Source organism: Chlamydotis macqueenii, chromosome 3, assembly GCF_036417535.1.
Source record: "Chlamydotis macqueenii isolate bChlMac1 chromosome 3, bChlMac1.mat, whole genome shotgun sequence".
NCBI classification, from domain to species: domain Eukaryota; kingdom Metazoa; phylum Chordata; class Aves; order Otidiformes; family Otididae; genus Chlamydotis; species Chlamydotis macqueenii.
This window is the reverse complement of record NC_141558.1, coordinates 23898421-23919933: the sequence shown is the minus strand read 5'-3', so window position 1 is coordinate 23919933 and position 21513 is coordinate 23898421. Positions and strand designations below refer to the sequence as shown.

The window sequence follows — 21513 nt, the reverse complement described above, 5'->3', positions numbered from 1 at the left end:
AGAAGGTCATCATCCATCCGAGGAGATCACTTCACTGTTTGCTATGAGTAAGGTCTCTGTCAACATTTACTTGCCTCCCAAAATACTTACTTACACATTTTGTATGTATGTCTGTAAAAGGAGGTAGCTTCACTGCAATGTATTTGTACTTAAAACATGATAGCAAATGCAGTGTTCTCTACCTGTTACCATAAGGTTCAAGATTAGTAAACGTGATACGTCAAGTCATATCGCTCATTCTCGTGTTTTGGTGATTCAGTAGTCAAAATTGAACCTCACCTTCACTAACGTAGCTACACTTCTGTGCTAAAAAAGTTAAATATTTGATTTTTTTTTTCTGAAAAAAAAAGAAGAAATGATAATAGGCAGATTATTTATTTCAAGGAACATTAGTGTACAAGCAGGCTGCTTTTCTAGTAAGATCAGTTTTTGACTATAACAGCGTTTCAATGCTGACACTACCCAAGAAACTGTAAGAATAAATCATCAGAATAAAATGCATATTTACTAGCTAACATAGACTTCTGAAAGCCTTTATTCACACACACAAAAATCTTTATCAATCTAAGTAATAGTAGTGAAATTAGCAGGACTGAGCTCTTGGTCTGGAATGTTTTCAAGATGTTGAATTCCAGATGCTATACTTTTGTCTGGCTGAACTGGATTTTTAGTCATGCTTGGGTTTTTGTTTTGTTTTGTTTTGTTTTGTTTTTTAACCAGGAAATTATTTTAAAATAAAACATATTTTTAATTGTGTTCCCAAAACATTTCTGAGATTATCATGATAATTTTTTACCTAGTTTAAAGAAAGATTTCTGGGACAAATAGTATATAATACAATAAATAGTATTAAAAAGATATGAGGAAAGAGATGATTCTTTTTGTTTCCTATATTTTTAAAGCATCCTTTAAAATGCTAAAATAGAAAAAAATGTAGATAAATACTGAAATATACTGTTATTGTTGCAGTTTCTCTACTTTAAGAATAACATATGCTCGGGTTAAGCATTTTGATACTTACAAGTGCTTTGTCTTCGTTATATTTTTGTAGTGCTGTAATGTAGGTTTTTTTCTTTGAATTTTCTCTAGTAAAACTTTGTATTTCTATATAAATTAATTGTCCTTGATGCTGCCAAAACAGACAAAAAGATTTATAACTCTTACCATCTGATTTTATGTATCCTGCTTGTCACAACTCTTTTTGCCACTGTGTTCAATTTGAAAGCATATCACTGTGTGAGAAAACCAGTCACTTTTTACATCTAATCTCTCATCACATTTTAGCTGTAATGCTGTCATCTGTAATCCACTCAGGCTTGTGTAATTTATTTTGTGCAGATAAAATATTCCAACTAACTTTTTTATTCAGGAAGAATGTTCTGCCCTGTCCTTAAGGGTTTCTCAAATATCCTTTATGGTGAAAAATTTGATCTACAAATTTCTGCTACCTCGATTCTTCAGTGAGGGAAACAGAAAGACAGGAGGAGTGTAACTATGCATGGATAGACATGTGCATATGTGCAGTACAGAAAGCACACACATATTCAGATTTTCTGAATATTCACAGCATTGTGCTTTGTTAGTTTATGTCTTTTCTTTATGATTAATTGTTTTGAATTCCATGTATACCTTGAATACCTTTTTACAAATAAGAAAAAAAAATTGAGTGTTTAAATTGTTCTGAGTTTTGAAAGGACTATAATTTTATATATTTATAAATCTAGTGTTATGCAAGTATCTGACAGTCTGGAGGGAGAAAGAACAGAAGATGAAAAGAATGGAACAGTATGGGATACCTTCTCTTTCTAGTCCTACCATAAAGTACAAAATAGAGATTTTGAGCCTCATTTGCATGAGCACATATTCAGCTTGTTACAAATGCATTGCTCAGTGGAGTTTTCTCTACATTTTTAAGAGTAATTTTGTATCTTCATAAAAATATTTCTGTATTACAGTTGAGTTCTTGGCTTTTATCTATTTAAAGTCTTATTATGGACAGAAGCTTAAATGAGATTTTATTTTCTCATTCTATCTTAAGCTTACAATGGTGTCTTGTTTATATTTCAGAAAGTGACTTCACAAAATGTTGTTTTCTCTGTCTGAGAAAAGCCGTGGATCCTAGAATATCCATAAAAAGATGCCTGTCCATGGGAAATCAATAATTTATTTTCCAACAGAAGAAAAACATGGGGTTTTTTTATCATAACAAAAAAAAAAAAACCCCACAATACACCAGAGAAATCAATTATATGGGGCTTCTTTTTGGTCATGATTTATAATGTTTCAAGAAAAAATATGAATATGCATATGATTAAATTCAGGCTATGGAAGTTCATGTATGGAAAAAGTGAAGATTATAATCTTTATAGTCGCATGTCTAATTTTTTTTTTTTTTCCTTTACTTTGCAGTGACCCAGGGTGGGGATGCAATTGCATCTGATACATGTCCTGATCCTGGAACTCCAGAAAATGGGAAAAGGGTGGGCTCTGACTTCAGGTAGGCATTTAGGTTTTTTTATATGACCAAAAATAAGGTATTTCCTGTTACATGTATACAGAGTGTGCAACTACAGATACATATTATTTCCCTAGTTTAAATGTGTCAAGTCTTTGTCAAAATAGCTCCAGTCCATTGCATATCTTGAATTGTTGTTGCTTGTTTCTTTTTTAAATCAATGCATTTTAAATAGGAATTTTAGAACTTACTAAACTTGCATGTGTAGGAAAGGCAGAATTTTCTGCACAGCACAAAAGAAGAACCAGAGAGAACTGTCTGTTTTCCCACTGTATAAGTTCTCTGCAACTCCAGAGGAGGCAAGTTAATCAAACCTGGCTCCTGAATCAAGGCTCTTCCAAGCTAGGGTGTAAATGGTAGGAAAAATAATTTTTAAACCTATTATATTTCTGAGTTATTTTTGGGTTTTTCTCTGTTTACCCTCAAAGGAGTTTGAAATCTCATAACTCCAACATTAAGACCATTAGTTGTATGCAAAGTCATGATTTCATTAACAACTGGTCAGCAGTTAAATATGTTTTAAAAAATAACAAAGTGAAATAAGCTTTTCAATAAATAGGCTAGAAGGTCTGCTGCTTTAGGAAAATAAATGTAGTTTTTATCTAGATCTTTATTAATGCTTGATGTATTGAGGAGAGAAACATCAGTTGGCAGAAGACTATGTAGAAATGGGATACTAAAATACAAGTCATTCTCAAGTTGTGTTAAAGTGCCTGTGTGTATTCATCTGAGGGATACCTATATACTTCAACTGTTATTTCTGAGATTATTTTACTTTACTATTTGTGCAGGTATGCATCAGTTTCCCTCCTCCACCTGAGTCTCTCCTTATAGCCATAAAGGGTGCAGAGTATACCTCTTCTGAATTCCTCCAAATCTAATACTTAGTTCGAAGAATTAAGGGCAGCATTTAGGATCACTCTCAGTGGAGAGAGAAAAGCATCTCTGGAAAGAATTAACCCCATAGCCTAAATGTTGAGTGGAAGATAGCATGAATTCACACCTGAAGGGGCCTTTCTTACTCCATTAACTATAGATACCAGTGTAAGTTCAGCAGATTGTGATGGTGAGGGAGCCTGAGCTCGTGACATATAAGAAGAGGCTGAGAGTTCTGAGTTCGCTCAGCTTTAAAAGAATCTGAAGCACCTTGTAGCTGTCTATAGCTACTAAACTAGAGAATGTAGAGAAGAGAAAGCCAGACCGTTCTCAGAGGTGGACAGTGACAGGACTAGAGGCAATGGATGTAAGTTGGGACATGGTAAATTACAATGAGAATTAGCATTTAAAAAAAAAAATGCTTTTCACTATGAAGATGGTCAAACACTGGAGCAAGTTTCCCAGAGAGTTTGTGGAATTTCCATCCAGGGAGGCATTCACAGCTCACCTGAACAAGGCCCTGAGCCCTCTGTTCCAATTGGACTTGCATGGAGTGGGGCATTGGATTAGGTGATGTCCTTTTCCAATGTAATTTATTCTGTGACTATGAATCTTGTATAGATTTTATGTGTTCATTATACGCTGTGAGCCAAGCAGACTCAGGTCCAAGTCAGTGGCATATGAACATTTGTTAAGAAACAACAGCACATGCACTTTGAGTGCCAAGTCTAAGAGCACTGGTAAGCTACAATAGGGTAAGAGAGATAATTACTTTTTTATTGCTTTTTTTCCCCTTAGTCTGTAATGGGAAAGAGAAAAGAATCTAAAATAATTTTGGTGAAACAGGTTCAAAGATCCAGCTGTGGGAGCTCCAAGATAGGACAGCCCAACAATAAGAATCCCAGCAGTACGTGAAGGTATCAAGACAAGGGAAATCCCAAAAGAACCTTAAATCTCAAAGTATATCTTAAAATATCTGAGGGACTCTAATGTCAAAGATCCTTGCGAAACATATATAATTGTATTTTGAACACAGTCTCTTATGAATGAATGTAGATTAAAGGTATCTTAAATGTCTGGAGGTCACTTACAAGCATTGCTTATTCAATTGACAGAGTAAGGCTATTCCCCTGCTTCCTTTACCCCATTCAACTTCTGATAATATTTTCATTTCACCTAATGTGTTTTACTGTTCATAGGGATAAAGGAATGCATAAGGTGTCAAAAAAATAGCATAAGCAACATCATATAAATATGCTTAATAAAACACATCAGTATACTTTGATAACTTATAATTTGTATGCATGTTTTGCATCTCCATTTCTGAATATTATTTGAGAGAAACAATAAAATTTTATTTTCCTCCTAAACCTTACTTGCTGTCTGAAAACTGATTATGCAACAGCAACTGATCTTCATGTACTGTAAACGTCTTTTTTTTCCTATCTATTTAAAACATATCTTAGCTATCTTAAAGTTTAGCAATCTATATCTAGTTTGACATTTAAAGAGAGAATCTGGCTGGAATTTAGTTCTGCTTTCTCTGAAATGGCAAATCACGCTCTTCCATAAGAAAGAGAAAATGATATTTGCTGTTCCTTGCGTTTGTCCAATGTCATGAAAATACTGTAGAGAGTAAAAGAAAGGCAATGTTTTTTTTCTTTTCTAAGATGCAAGTATAGACACCAGAAGGAGCTATTGTTCTTGTCAGGAGAATGACAACTGTGGATATTAATTTCAACTAAAACATGTGAAAATGCACATTATTCAAAATCTTTTCCAGTCTACTGAAAAATATGTTGTGAGTGGGACTGATGGAATGGCAAAGGCTTTATTTTCAAGACAGCCTGAGACCAAACTGATTCAGTGCTGACAAGTTATTTGAAAAGGGTTTCATCATTTTCAGCATAATAATGGCATTCATTCTAATATCATAAAGCAAACAAAAAGGTATTGAAATCTTAACCTTTTGATTCTGTCCTCCTGCTGTGCTATTACTGTGTTCAGTTCAGGAAGCAGGGGAGGTGATTTTCAGTTATTTAAAAAAAAAATCCAGTGGATATTTGGATTCATTTTGAGGGACAAATAGCAACTCAGACTTTGCTAGATGAATGAGAATATAATCAATACAATTTTGAAGGTCAATATCACATTTTATTTTTATGTGAGATCCCAAAACAGTAGATATAGCCTCATTCAGATATCTGCAATGTATGTGATATATAACAACGATATATAAAAACACACACACACATTTCATTATTAACCAGTTACTTACACAAACTTTTAAATTCCTTCACATATATTAGTGTGACAATCTGTACCTCCATTTAACAGCGTTTAGAACCTTTCAATACCTTTTCCCTTTTTTTTGTAAGCCTCAACAGAGTTAAAATTACATTAAAATTATTTTATTGAAAGTATCAGTTGTCAGACTCATGCCATAAACCTGATTTCTCAGGTGCTTCGAAAACAGTAGATCTTAACTGATATTAAAGCAGACTTAGTATATAGCACAGCCACAAGTAAACGGTGTCCGGAACTATCTCAGTCATTTTGGTAAAACCTGTAACTGCTATTCTGTAGCCTACCTCAAATTTAATTAGAATTCTTGAAATTAATTTCAAAAGATTGCACTTCTCAATGCTTATAGCTGGCATTCAGGTTTCTCTCCACCTTGAATTCTAACACTAAGGAGATTTTGAGTGCTCCATATTCCTATTTTGCTCTTTAATTTGACGGTTTTGCTATATTTTTGTTTGTTTTTAATATGTTGTAGTTAGCAGATTTATTTTGTGTCACTTAGTTCGTGATCAAACATTTCAGATTATAATATTCACCATGTAAAATACATGAAGTTCACATTATTAGTCCTTAGATACAAGCTATGAACAGAACTTTAGGAAAAATACAATATACTATATAGAATAAAAATGAAAAAATGAATAATCATAAGTGTGTAGATTATATTAGCATGTCAAATTTATGTATCCATTCATAATATTTTAAAATATATTTCTCTAATGATGAAAACCCAGTCTAAACATAAAAGCCTTCACTTACTGCATTGGAGGTCAGAATATTTGTATTCCTTTTGTTTGTTTGTTTCTCCTTCTTTCTTTCTTTCTTGGGGGAATAATCCGGTGTGTTAAATTATACATTGCAATTGCAGACATCCAATAATTATACATTTCATTTTACTCTTATTTTTTTTGTGTGTGCACAGTTTTTACATGTCTCAATAGTAGCAAACTTCAGGGAAATGCTGAAGCTTCCATGTTGGTTCACACATCATTATACTGTCAGGAAAGTCTTTATCCAACATAATTTTTAAACACTTCAATTATCAATTTACATTTATCACAACTAGGTTTGGTTGTTTTTTTTCCTACTTCCACAGAACAAGTTTTCAGAGCTCGTAATTTTAGAAAATATGAGAAAATGCATTTTAAAATAGGTGTTTAGAGCATCGTAATATTTTCTTTACCAGTAAGAGAAACCAACTTTTTATTAATTTGAGGTATGCATTTGGAATCATGCTTGGTTTATTTTTATGAGAGGTTTAAGAATGTTCTGAAGGAAAGGAGAATATGACAAATAAAAAAATAAATATCACTTTAGAAAATTACATTACTTTTCAAGGATTTCATGCATTTCTCATTACCTGCTGAAAGAAAGGGCGAATATTTTCCCTACCCTTCTGATTTTTTTCACATTTAACATCTCAAGAACCAAATGTTAAGAAAAGCAGATTTTAAAGCTTTCCTAGATTTGGAGCATCACATCAAAATTTTAAAATTAAAAAAAAAAAAAGAAAAAGGACCCTATTAAAGGTTAGTGAAGGAGCTATAGATGTACATTATAGTAATGATAAATAATATAGAATCATAGAATCATAGAATGGTTAGAGTTGGAAGGGACCTTCAAAGTTCATCTAGTCCAACCCCCCTGCAAGGAGCAGGGACATCCCCGACTAGAACAGGTTGCTCAGAGCCTCACCCAGCCTGGCCTTGAACGTTTCCAGGGATATAGTCTGTCTTTGTGAAATCCTCTGAGAAACTAATAGAATACTTGTTCTTGAAGGGTAGGAATGAGCTGCATATTAATGAATGAGATTATTATCTATTCTCCACAGCACAATTTTAACCACTGACATTTCTGTCTGACACCTAGCAGTGTTTAGGTCTCAATGGCTTAGAGAGACCAAACTGAGAAATTTGCTTTATGAAGATCACTTAGTTCACAACATGGGATTATCAGATATGTATTTAAAAGTGCAAGAAAGCTAACAACAAAACTGGTTGATTATGACAAGGAACAAAAAATTTAACAAATAATAAATGGAAGCAAAAATATAAATACTGTTTAGAAAAGCTCTCTTTGAGATACACAGTAACTTTGTACAGTTTTTTATTTCTACATAGATGTTGTTCGGCATTGTTCAGAGAAAAAAAAACTTAAAAGAAAATAATAAAGTTATAAATCATTCCACAGAGATACATTTCAAAGTTATGCATGTAACAGTCATATTCTAGTGCTAATAAAATTTATCATTTGGCATATTTTAACAGGAAATTTCAACAAGATCAGAAATATTTAATGAATTATTATAGTTTACTGAAATTAGTATTTCCTGGTTATACTTGTTGATAATTTACCATATCTAACTGCTTATTCTCTCAGTTAAGAGAGTATGGAGAGGTTGAAATTATTCATGAAGTAATTTTTTTTTGCTGTTGAATGGTGATAATATATTTTCTTAAGAAATACTTCTCTCTATGCATTCATTGAAGCCATAGTTTAAAGGATGAAATTTAGTATCAAAATTGTTTTGTATTCCTGGCCTTCTTTCTTTTAAAGGTGAACAAAATAGATAGGAGATCTGTTCCATATAGTGTAAGTTGGTTTTTATGAATACAGTAACGATGGAGTAGAATTTCCCTCCTTAATTTCCATGTTTGGACCTAGAAATATTGTCATTTGGTGACATTTACATTTATTTAGGAGGGGGAGGTGAATATTTAAAATATATTTTGATTCTTCACTTCTTCCTTCATTTTTTCTCCTAGGGTGGGTGCAAATGTACAGTTTTCCTGTGAAGACAATTATGTGCTACAAGGTTCTAAAAGCATCACTTGTCAGAAAGTGACAGATACACTGGCTGCCTGGAGTGACCACAGGCCAATTTGCAGAGGTAGGTGCTATTCTTTGTCATTTTTCCTGAAGTTTGGAAGGGTAATTTATAATTTCTGTTTCGAAATGCAATGAAATTATGCTCAAAACAAAACAAAAAAATCACATATATAAAAAATGCATATATAATATATGCGTGTGTGTATATTATTATATATATATCCAAAGACAGCTTGAAGCACATGAGCAAAGATGCAGAAAGAGTATAAATTTAGGGAGATAATTTCCTTTTGTAAGTTTACATTTCACTTAATCTTCTTTTTGTCGTGTTAAACATATTTTAAGTAGGAATAGTAAGTTAAGTTTAGGTTATTTTTTTCTAATTCAAGGCCTAAATAGAATCATAGAATCATAGAATGGTTAGGGTTGGAAGGGACCTTTTAAGGTCATCTAGTCCAACCCCCATGGAAGGAGCAGGGACATTTCCAACTAGATCAGGTTGTTCAGAGCCTCATCCAACCTGGCCTTGAATGTTTCCAGGGGTGGGGCAACTACAACATCTCTGGGCAACCAGTTTCAGTGTTTCACCACCCTCATTGTAAAATAGGAGGCTCTCACAATCATATTGTGTTCCTATCAGTCCCAGATAATCACATGGTCCTAATTTTTCCATAAATTGCCTTCTCTTTTATCTATTATGCTCAACCTTACAAATTATCTAAATTTCTGACTTATTTTCTAAATATTTTCTCATTATGGTCTGAACCAATGAATAAGTTCCTTCTCCTGCCTTTAAGGAGAAGGGAGTGAGGTGGCTTTTTGTTTGTTTACATGTTTTTCTATTGCAATCTACTGCATGTAATAAAAACACAAAAAAGGATGTAAATGCTGTAAATGTACTTCAGAACTGAGGTGTATAGGAAAAATAAAGAGTATACATCTTTGTACAGAATTTTTCCTTTTTCTCAGTAGAAAAATTAATGTAGGTTGAGCATTTAGATTGTACGTATTGATGAAAGTCTTAACCCTAGAAACATACTTGCCTTATGTCCTCCTAGAACCAGACAACCTAGCCAGGATAGCACTGAAAAACAAGAAAAAGCACCACCATTATTAAAAAAAAAAAAAACCACACACACAAAAAATTGTTTTATATACTTTATTTATCATTTTGAGGTAGATCAAAGAAATACTTCTTACACTCACAAAATCTTATGCTGAATGCCACGAATCAGGGCAGCAAATGACAGAGGGACTGTGGAGGGAAGGATTTGCAACACCTGGAGCTAAATTTCTGCTTTTTCAAGAATGAGCTGAGGCATAATCTCACTTACGTGTAACTTATATACTTAGAAGAAAGGATTTCATTACCTGGTTATTTCATAATAGCAAAAGAAAAATATTTTTCTGCTCTCGCCAGTATAGATTTTTCAATTTGCATGATTACATATGTGATATACTTGTAAATTATGCTTTCTTCATTAAACAGTGTAAACTGGTGTGGTGGGTTGACCCTATCCAACAGCTAAACACCTACCTAGCCACTCTATCACTCACCCCCAGCAGGATGAGAGAAAGAAATGGCAGAGCAAAAGCTGAAAACTTGTGAGTGGACATAAAAAAAGTTTAATAAATGAAGCAAAGCTCTGCATGCAACCAAAGCAAAATAAAGGCTTTATTCACTACTTCCAATTAGTGAGCAGGTGCTCGCCATTTCCTGGAAAGCAGAGCCTCAGCACAAATGATGGTTACCTGGGAAGACAAACCTATAACCATGTACCTGCCCACTTCCTCCTCCTTTCCTTGAGTTTTTACCGCTGACCATATTGTCATATGGTATGAGATATCCCTTTGGTCAGCTGACATCAGCTGTCCCAGCTGAGTCCCCTCCCAACTTCTTGACCACCCCCAACCTATTTGTTGTCAGGGCAGTGTGAGAAACAGAGAAGGCCTTGATGTTGTGCAAGCACTGCTCAGTAATGGCCAAAACACTGGTGTGTTATCAGCACTATCCTAGTTACAAATCTAAACTATAGCACCACACATGCTGCTATGAAGGAAGTTAACACCATTCTAGTCAGACCTAATAAAAAAGTCTACAAAGGCAGATCTTGGATAAATTATTACAAACTGTATGTAACGTGGGTAAAATTACATAGGCATATCCACATAAAGACTAGACAATCGAAAACAGCTCTGCTTGATATCCATAAATGAAATTTTTATGAAATTTACATGAATGAGTTTTTATAAAATTTTCCATTAGGTAAGGACAATGAATATTTTGTCTAACAGAATCTTGCTTGAGCAAGCCAAGTTACTTTCTATAAACAATGCATACCCTGCTAACGATTATACCCTTGAAGAGAAACTGACAGACTGATTAAAAATGAAACATCTTGCTCCAGAAGTTGTTGAAAGCTGGATGATTGTCAAAGGAACAAGGAAGTAAGCAAGGATCTGCATGGGAAAGGGAGAACCAAGATAAGCAAGGAGTAACATGTCAGACATGGCCCTGAAAGAGCAGGATAATGCCATAAATCTGCCAGAATAAAGAAACTCCAAGATAGGCTGGAGGAGAGCAAACCTGCTGAAGAAGCCCAAACAGATAAGGAAGGATCCACAGCATGAAAACATTTATTAAACTAAAGGGATGTATATCCCTGCAGGTGCATAACATTGATAAAAGTTATAAATGATCGACAAAATTTCACTAGTGTCCTCAAAGTGAACTTTCTCATTATAATATGAAAACCACATCTCTAGTGCTAAAATTGTCCCCTCCTCAGATAAAGACCCCTACTCACCGAGCGTGCATAGTAAATTCAAAAGGTATTGTATCTTTAAACTAAAGTAAGAAAATAGCTAACCAATTGTAGTTAAGTAGGTGTGGCCAAAAGGCAGAACTGTCATTCTGAATTGTGTAAATATGTAAAGCTGTTATAACCAGGTGTGCTGGCTTTGTGGATTTACTACCTAGCACCTATATCTGTGCAGAAATAAAATAAATAAATACTTCTGCTCTGTGTGTAAGATTGGTGTAGTGCACTGGGTGAAAGAAGCCAGATTTGGAACAACACACTGTTCACTCTTGTTTGATGTAGACTTTTTTTTTATCTCCTAAACTTATTCTTGTTTGCTAATACATTGCAGAAATGAGCTGAAGTGATCTATGCGTGGTAAAAGTAATGCTCAGCAGAAAGGGGCTATTTGCTGCTGAATTATCTGTGTGTTATTACTAGTGTTTGCTGTTCCTTCCAATTTATTAGCTGTAAATATCTCTATTATGCTTTACTCCCTCTGGTAAACTTCTAACAAAATAGGATAAATTAGTTCTCTTCTTCCATTAAAACCTCAGTTGGAAAAACAAGTTACTTTCCTAAAACATGCTTCCATCCAGAGGGATCTTGACAGGCTGGAGAGGTGGGCCCATGCCAACCTCATGAAGTTCAACCAGGCCAAGTGCAAGGTCCTGCACCTGGCTCGTGGCAATCCCAGGCACAAATACAGGCTGGGCGGAGAATGGATTTAGAGCAGCCCTGAGGAAAAGGACTTGGGAGTGCTGGTGGATGAGAAGCTCAACATGAGCAGGCAATGTGCCCTTGCAGCCCAGGTGGCCAACTGCATCCTGGGGTGCATCAAGAGAAGTGTGGCCAGCAGGTTGAGGGAGGTGATTCTCCCCTCTCTACTCCGCTCTGCCCTGGTGAGAGCCCACCTGGAGTACTGTGTCCATTTCTGGAGCCCCCAACATAAGAAGGACAGGGACCAGTTGGAGAAGGTCCAGAGGAGGGCCACAAAGATGATCAGAGGGCTGGAGCACCTTTCCTATGAGGACAGGCTGAGAGAGCTGGGGCTGTTCAGCCTGGAGAAGAGGAGGCTCCGGGGAGACCTTATAGTGGTCTTCCAGTACCTCAAGGGGGCCTACAAGAAAGATGGGGAGAGGCTGTTCAGTAGGGCCTGTTGTGATAGGATAAGGGCTAATGGTTTTAAAATAGAGGGAGGTAGATTTACAATGAGGGTGTTAGAACACTGGAACAGGTTGCCCAGAGATGTGGTGGATGCCCCATCCCTGGAAATGTTCAAGGCCAGGTTGGATGAGGCTCTGAGCAACCTGATCTAGTCAGGGATGTCCCTGCTCCTTGCAGGGGGGTTGGACTAGATGACCTTTGAAGGTCCCTTCCAACCCTAACCATTCTATGATTCTATGATTCTATGATAGAATGTATCAGCATAATAATATTTTCATGGCAAGTTGTTATTACTGCTATGGCAATTTTATAATGCTTATTTTAAACAGAGCAACTGATAAATTTTTGTCATTTTTTGTCATTTTAGCTAGAACATGTGGGTCTAACTTACGTGGACCAAGTGGGATTATTACATCACCAAATTATCCAGTTCAATATGAAGACAATGCACACTGTGTGTGGGTCATAACAACAGCTGATCCAGAAAAGGTACGCTTTATCTCTTTGTCTCTGTTTAAATCATAGAATATTGGATCTGTGTTAAAATTATTTCATACATATTTACATGAATGCATGAAAACACGCAAGTGTGTATGTTCAAAATACATAATCCATTTTTATGTATTTAAACACAAAAATGACCGGAGTAGAGATGTTAAGAAAAACACTAGAAAAAAAGAATATTATTATTATCTGTGAAAGTGTCCACTCAGAGTAATAGGTCTTAGTTAAATTTTCAAGATATAAATAAATTTTCAGATGAAAAATATAAAATCATATTCAAAATCACACACTGCCAAATGAGGTGATTTTTCAAGTTGTATCTTGACACTTCCTCATTGTTGAATCTTAGCATAAAAACCAGACATGCATCTTAGTACTTCATCTGGTCTTTTTAGGTATTTTACTACCTACTTCATTTCTCTTTTCCATCCACTATTTTCCAATAATGATTCTACATACATAACTATGAATAATTATGCATAAATTGGTAGTCATAATTAAGTATTCTTACTACACCGACGTGTACTGAAATGCATTTTTGTTTATGTTTCTGTAAAATCAATTTATTTCCTCAATAAAGGACAGAGACCCCCTACCTGTAGGAAAAGAATTAAGTAAAAAAAAAAATCTTTCACTTATATTTTACTTTTCTGTAATGAAATACTGGATTAATGAGTTACAATCAATTGAAGAATGTACAATCTATATGTACTTCCATAATTACAAAACATGTATTTCTTATGTGATTTTTTGGAAGACTATTCTTGACTTCTTTAATACAGTTAAGAAAAAAAAAATTCTAACTTTATCTCACCATAAATTAACACAAAAATTTAGCTGCAGAAAAGATCATTTTGCTGCATGCTTTCATAGCATATTGTTGAGATGTAAACACTGTTTCTTTGCAAAATCAATTGAGTTTACTTTTTCTTAAAGTAGATACAGTGCCTCAATAAAGGTATATATGCAGGAAAAACAGGCAAAGTACAAAACTATCACCTTGTGGAACGTTTTGGTGTAGCAGAACTTCTCTCTGAAGAGGAAGGGCTTTTTCAATTTCTAACTGAACTGTTATGTTTTATTTAGCATAGCAATTAGTAGTGACCGTTTGTCACCGAATGACCTTTGACTTTAAAGTCATGAAGTTTGATATAAAGTATTCAATCATTTTGCATTTTTAAACATGGACAAGGATTTAAAATATGAAAAATGTCTGGCAAATGCATATACTCAAATTAATATTCAGTAATAAGTAGTCTGATGCTGCAAAATTCAGTAATAGTTTTATAAGAGAAAGTATAAGTGTGCATCAAAAGAAAAGATGTGAAATTACTACTAATAGAAGAGAGTCTTGGCATCTTAATAATTTCCTTTTTCAAAACTGTTCCATTACATTTTCATTTTTATTTTTCTTCCCTTGACTTTTCAGGAATTTTAATTAAGCATTGTTTTTCATAATAAAATGAATATGTAATATATAAAAATTGCTACTGACTGTGCAGTTCTGTTTATTAAACTGTATAGTGTATGTTTTCTATGGAGGTTCAGACTTATTTTTGAAAAATATTGAACCTCAGTCTCCTACAATGAGACGCAACTTCTGTTCATTCTATACAATATATCTTTCTCAATGGATTTAGGATTTTAGTAGGGTAGGGGTAGCGCTTAATGAGATCGATGTGGATTAACTTATTACTCTTTTCACTGGACTTGAAAAGGCACTCTTAAGTAGTAATCTGTGGGCAGGTTTGATAGTCCATCAGTCACAAGAATACACTGAAGGAATTGCACACCAAGATAGATCAATTACTTTGTTATGTTCAAAATAAAGAAGTATGAGTACAAGACTTGGTGCTTTCACTGAGAAAAAAAATCCACACTGTTACATCCAGCTGGGTGGAAGGTAAAGAGATATGCTAATAGACATATTGATAATTGTAGTGTAAGAAATAGACATGGAGCTTTAGGTCTTTCTGTTCCAGACAGGGTTGGCAATAGAGAATGATTTATCTTTTTATTAATCTTGGATTTGTCTAGCAGTGCAACAAGGAAGATCATTTTATTGACTTCATGTATGTTGGAAAGATGAGTATTTGCTCTAGGACCATGACAATTGTGACTGTGAAATCTTAAAATCAAACACATTTGAGACTTACTGTATCTTCAAGTTGCTTTCACCTAACCTTTATGTTATCTTTATCAGTACATATCAATACAAATCTGCTATTGGGACTTTTATCCCCAAATAACTGAATCTAGAGTTAACACATATCTTTTCTGGGTAATAAAAGTTATGAAGGAAAAGGCTTTTACTTTACAGACTATCTGACTGAAATTGAACTTTTTTCCTACTTCATTCTAAAGAAAAATATCTTGCTAGCATTTTAAAATCTGTGAACTTTAAAAAATCAATTACAAAAATAATTTCAAAGTTTCCAAAATAATGAATTGATTTTAAGATGTGCTGAAAGTTGTGCAGATTTTCATCCCTGACTTTTGTTGGAGTTATGAATGACAGAAGTCTCAAAAATTGAACTATGTGTTGAAGGTCTGATTTTAAGATTAGATTGAGAAGCCTACTCTTTTGTCCTTCAGATTTGAAAATGTCAGAATGCTTAGGGTCTGTGTTCGATTTTCTTTTCCAAGATGGCAGACAGTTCATGACATGTTGTTACTGTGCATTTTAAATTAGTTTTGACTTACTCTCACAGTGAATTTGTGTCCTTTCACTGTATTAGTTTACACATAGCATTTTACAAGATAAGACTATATTTTCTCTAAACATAACATGGAGCATAATGTGCTGGAATATTTTAAAAAGAAAAAAGACACAAATTTTTCTAAAATTTTGCATTTTGCTGCTGGTGTGCTGGAGACTTTTAATGCAAATTCAAAATGAAAAGAAATTTTAACTTCCTATGGGCACAGTAGCATAGTTCCAGTTTTTAACCAACCATATAAAGATCATTGTTAGTTAAATGTTTTTCTAGCATTTATTTGCCTTTTTCTGAGCAACACAAAAAAAAAAATCTAAGTTAAGCTTGGTTCTTTTCCTGTTCAAAGGTGTTTCTGTTAATGTTCTGCTTATTTTGAAGGGTTGATTTTCTTAACATTTATTTGTTTCCTCTTGGGTCCCACTGTTGATCAGCATCCTACTGAGTAGTCATTTATTAGACTTTTAGTACTTGCAAATACAACCTTATGGTGCTCTTCTGAGTTTCTGTCAACTACATACTGTAATTCTTGTTAACTCTACATTGTTTTAGTTGTTCTATTATGTAGTTTCTCAACTTTTTAGAATTGGTTACTTTGGATTGTTCTTCTGAGATCTTACTGATGTGTTGTCTTTGTCTCTTTCTGGATGTTGGTATAATCGTTTCAGTATGTTCTAAGCATTCTTCTACCCCTTGCTGTTTCAATTCATTCTCTAGACTGTGGTTTTTTTTCATAAGATGTAATGCCTTGGATTTCCTACTGCTTTCACTATTTTATGCTAACGTTGCTAGATGCAAGAGCTTTAGTTTTTAAGTCCAGTGTCTACAGGAGGGCAAGATTTGGTGTTGTTCCAGCAATGATACCTGGTTTTACACAATATTTTCCTGACTGACAGTGGATTTTGGTATAGTAGATGTGCCATGGGCTGTGGTAACTCTAAGTTTAATGACCTGGTAAATAAAGAGTGTGTCCTAATTACAGGTTTGTTTGTTTGTTTTTTTCCCTGAAGAATGTATTTTCTCCACAGTTCAAAGCCTTTATATTAAGTATGTGTTTTGGCCTAACAACTGTCTTCTTCTTCACAAAAAAAAAAAAAAAAAAAAAATTCACTGCTGTTGCCATAATTGAAGACATTTGAATTAATTAGAGGAAGGGTGGGAAACTTCACATACAGTTCTATAAGGCTGAGCCTTCAGGTTTTTGTATAAAGTTGGACTATACTGTAATATGTTGTCATAAAGAGGTATTTCTGATTTATTGCCTTTCAAAGCACATAGCTGTGGAACTTCAGGAGAACATTCTTACTCAGGAAAATTTTCCCCACTTCACAGCTAGGGAGTTCAGATACTGTTAAGGTTGAATTTGAGATAATTTCTTTTAAGATAATTCATTCTTGCAATATGCTTTAAGTCTTACTAAGTAGCATATCATAATATGCTTTTCTAAAACATAAGATTATCTTGCTGATTCATGGATTGAGTCAAAGTTTATGGTAGCTCAGACCTGATCTGTTAGTGACATCCCTGTTTTCATCAGATTCTTACTTCCATCTAGTAGCTTGTGCATTTATAATAATTTGCAGTGGATTCAGAACCTTTCAATAGGCAAGTTTGCTCCAGTTAGATGTCATTATTGTATTACATAGTTTATTTAGATATTTTTTTTTAAAAAGTGTATCCATAAATAGCCTTTTTCTTCAAAGCTTCCTTACAGGCAGGGCTCCTCTCCCTCTGAGTGGTTGCTCAGACCACAGGTAATAGGATGTTTGTCCGCATACCTGACAAACTGACATCTACAGCACCTGCAGTCTAACGCTATACTCTGTCTGAGGAAGAAAGCTCTTGCTGAGCACCATATATCGCATCCCTACAGAGATTACCAGAGCACTGCCACTGTATTGATTTTATCTGTAGAACTTATCCTCTCTTACTGTACCACAGGGTTTTGAATTGCAGAGATCCTGATCACCAAAAATATGTAGATTTAAGAACTGTTTTCACTATTTTTTTTTCTATATTCTTAGCGATGTAAGGCTCGTGCTAGTGATTTACTCAATTCTTACTATTTCATAAGTCTCAGGATAGATGTAATAGAGTGGAGGAAAAGGTCGCTGTGAATTTATAACTGACTCATTTGTCCATCCTGTACCATCCAGATCATATAGATACACTAAGAACTCCCTGAAAAGATGATTACCCATGGTCTGTTGAAAATGAAAGCATAGTTTTGTATGCTCTTTTGTCCTTCACATAGTGTTAAAAATGAATTTTTTTTTCCATATGTAAATGTTAATATTTAAATTTAAATTTAAACTACTTTATTTTTCATTTGCTGTGTCTTTAATTTGAGGGGGATATAGCATCATTAATACACAATTTAGAATTAAAATTATTAAGGTCTTAGTTATGAAACAAATACTGGTTAAGTTCCCTGTTACTTTGAAATAAGCTCATGGATTTTTAAATTTTTTTTTTCCCCCATGATCAAGAAGTATAATTTAGAACACGAAGTATAATTAAAGCAATTATATGACAAAGTTATTACTGCAGCATAAGTATGAGATTTTAAACTTCCAGTGTCCTAAAATCTTGTACAAGACTTCCAGGTTAGCCTTGATACAGTTTTAAATACCTTTCAAAAACAAACAAAAGAGTCTATATATTTTAAAATAATGTCCAAAATGTACTTACAAACCTAATGGAAAAATCATGTTATATATAACTCACTACAGTATATGTTAATCCTCAATTTACAACATAAATTGCAACACAGAATTCTGTATACATACAAATGACATTAGAAAAAAAATATATTGCACAAAAGCAAGTGCGGTTTACTTTTTAAAAATTATCTCTTTGTTATTTCTCTGTTTTATGTATACTTACTAGAACTTTCTGATTTTTGTCAATAATACTGATATTTCTTCTTTCAAAACATCATGTGAGTGAGATGTAGTAGGATAGCTTCTATATATTATTTTCTTAATAAGTTTTCTGCAGCTTTATTGGATGATACTGTAACACAAGGAGGGCTGGAACAGAAGAATCAGTTCCGGCATTGCAGACATTTAGGATGAAGTTTGATTTACAAATATGGTTACTATATGTCTAAACTCCAGTTACACTTGATGAAGATCATAGAATCATGGTATAGTTAGGGTTGGAAGGGATTTTTAAAGGTCATCTAGTCCAACCCCCCTGCAAGGAGCAGGGACATCTCCAACTAGATCAGGTTGCTCAGAGCCTCATCCAACCTGGCCTTGAACATTTCCAGGGATGGGGCATCCACCACCTCTCTGGGCAACCTGTTCCAGTGTTCTACAACCCTCAGTGTGAAAAATTTTTTTCCTACTAGCTAATCTGAATCTACCTCCCTCTATTATAAAACCATTACCCCTCGTTTTATTGCAGCAGGCCCTACTGAAGAGTTTTTCCCCATCTTTCCTGTAGGCCCCCTTGAGGTACTGGAAGACTCCTATAAGGTCTCCCCAGAGCCTCCTCTTCTCCAGGCTGAACAGCCCCAACTCTCTCAGCCTGTCCTCATAGGAAAGGTGCTCCAGCCCTCTGATCATCTTTGTGGCATTCCCGTGGACCTTCTCCAACTGGTCCATGTCCTTCTTATGTTGGGGGCTCCAGAACTGGACACAGTACTCCAGGTGAGGTCTCACCAGGGCAGAGTGGAGTAGAGGGGAAGAATCACCTCCCTCGACCTGCTGGCCACACTTCTCTTGATGCATCCCTGGATGCAGTTGGCCGCCTGGGCTGCAAGGGCGCATTGCCTGCTCATGTTGAGCTTCTTGTCCACCAGCACTCCCAAGTCCCTCTCTTCAGGGCTGCTTGCAATCCATTCCCCGCCCAGCCTATATTTGTGCCTGGGATTGCCATGACCCAGGTGCAGGACCTTGCACTTGGCCTGGTTGAACTTCATGAAGTTGGCATGGGCCCACCTCTCCAGCCTGTCAAGGTCCCTCTGGATGGCATCCCTCCCCTCCAGCATGTCGATGACACCGCACATCCTGGTGTCATCGGCGAACTTGCTGAGGGTGCACTCTATCCCACTGTCCATGTCGCCAACAAAGATGATAAACAGGGCTGGGCACAATACTGACACCTGAGGAACACCACTTGTCACCAGTCTCCACCAGGACATTGATCCATTGACCGCTGTGAGTGTGGCCATCCAGCCAATTCCCTATCCACCACATGGTCCATCCACCAAATCCATGTCTCTCCAGTTTAGAGAGAAGGATGTCGTGCGGGACAGTGTCATATGCCTTGCACAAGTCCAGGTAGGTGACATCAATTGCTCTTCCCTTGTCCACTGATGCTTTAACCCTGTCAGAGAAGGCCATCAAATTAATCAGGCACTATCTGCCCTTAGTGAATCCATGTTGGCTGTCACCAACCACCTTCTTGCTGTCCATGTGCCTTAGCATGGTTTCCAGGAGAATCTGCTCCATGACCTTTCCAGCCACAGTAGAGTCGAACCAGAGCTTCATCTCATCCTGAAGGAGTCCACTAGAGGCTGATCAGCTAAATCACTGTTCGAGCTTTGTTCACTCTCACTGAATCAGAATCAAAAAGGATTTAGACATTTTAAATTTCAGCATGCAATGTTTAGCTTTATGGAATAAAGTATGCTATTTTAGATGAAGCACATACCTCACAGATTGAATGGGAAGGGTCCCATGACAGTCATATGTTGAATGAAAAAGCTTAACTTTCCCATAGGGGTATACCAGACTTAGGTAAAGGAAAGTATACAAAAAATCCCTCTTACATTAATACATCTATTTCCAAGTGTGAAACTGATATACCCAAATCAAACCCACTTTGTGTATTGATTTTAAATTTCTCATTTGCATATTCATTGCAAGAAGTTTTGACTCTTGTGTCTTTAAAGACTATTGGAGGTAGTGATGGGATCAGTGCTTGTCTCAGGATGAAAGGATCCAAGCACAAATTTCCTGTAGCACAGAAAAGTATTAGCTTTCTCAAAAAAAAAAAAAATCAGGAAATATAATTGAATATATAGGAATATAATCAGGAATATAACTGAATGAGCACTCTTAGTGCTTCTGGCATTGTTTCTGGTGGTTTTTACTTAATTTATTTTTCTCTGGTGATTTCTAACATTAAACACAGAAAGACACTCAACTTGTTAAGTTTTTCCCTCTTATGACAGTTGCTGCAAATACAAGCTGGCAGTTATATTCCTTCTTGCTTGCTTTCCCTCTGACCTTCCTCCTTCCATGCTGTTTTTGAATGAGGGAGACTAACTACTGAGCCTTATTTGTGCTCAGTATCTCAGATTTACTTTTAGGATATCAGCTAGGTTTAGTCTACTGAGATCTAGCTGTAGGATATGAATTTTATGATCCTCTGATGGATCTAAGTCTGAAATACTGAGTTGGAAATGGCAATTTAGGGGGAAAAAAAGGGGACTTTTAGAAAGAAACTATGGAAGCATGCAGATGAAGGAATTGAAAAACTGAAGAAAACGACTTAGCAGTAAATTTGCTGTGGTATTGTCTTTGATTTTACAATAAATCCATATTTCAGAAGGACGGATGGAATATATTATCTAGTAATGCAACACTTAAGAAAAACAAAATGTTCAGCCTCCAAACAAAGGGAGTTTGTATACATGGCTTAATGGAAATTATTAAAAAAATTATTAAAAATTATTAAAAAACAAAAAAAACCCTCAAAACCTTCAAAGTTATCGAGACAATTTTGTTAAATACCGAAGTATGACATTTTAAAAGTTCTGATGCTTCTGTTTCCTCATGTTCTAACCCGA

General features: G+C 35.2%; 1 protein-coding gene across 1 annotated transcript in view; it reads left to right on the top strand.

The window, feature by feature from the left end:
* The window catches only part of CSMD1 (CUB and Sushi multiple domains 1), a 1203024-nt gene that overhangs the window by 826701 nt on the left and 354810 nt on the right, over positions 1 to 21513 (top strand). The window contains exons 8-10 of the mRNA XM_086744017.1: positions 2410 to 2497; positions 8461 to 8585; positions 12860 to 12981. Of these exons, the coding sequence (XP_086600143.1) occupies positions 2410 to 2497; positions 8461 to 8585; positions 12860 to 12981 (335 nt within the window). The remainder of the gene's footprint in view (positions 1 to 2409; positions 2498 to 8460; positions 8586 to 12859; positions 12982 to 21513) is intronic.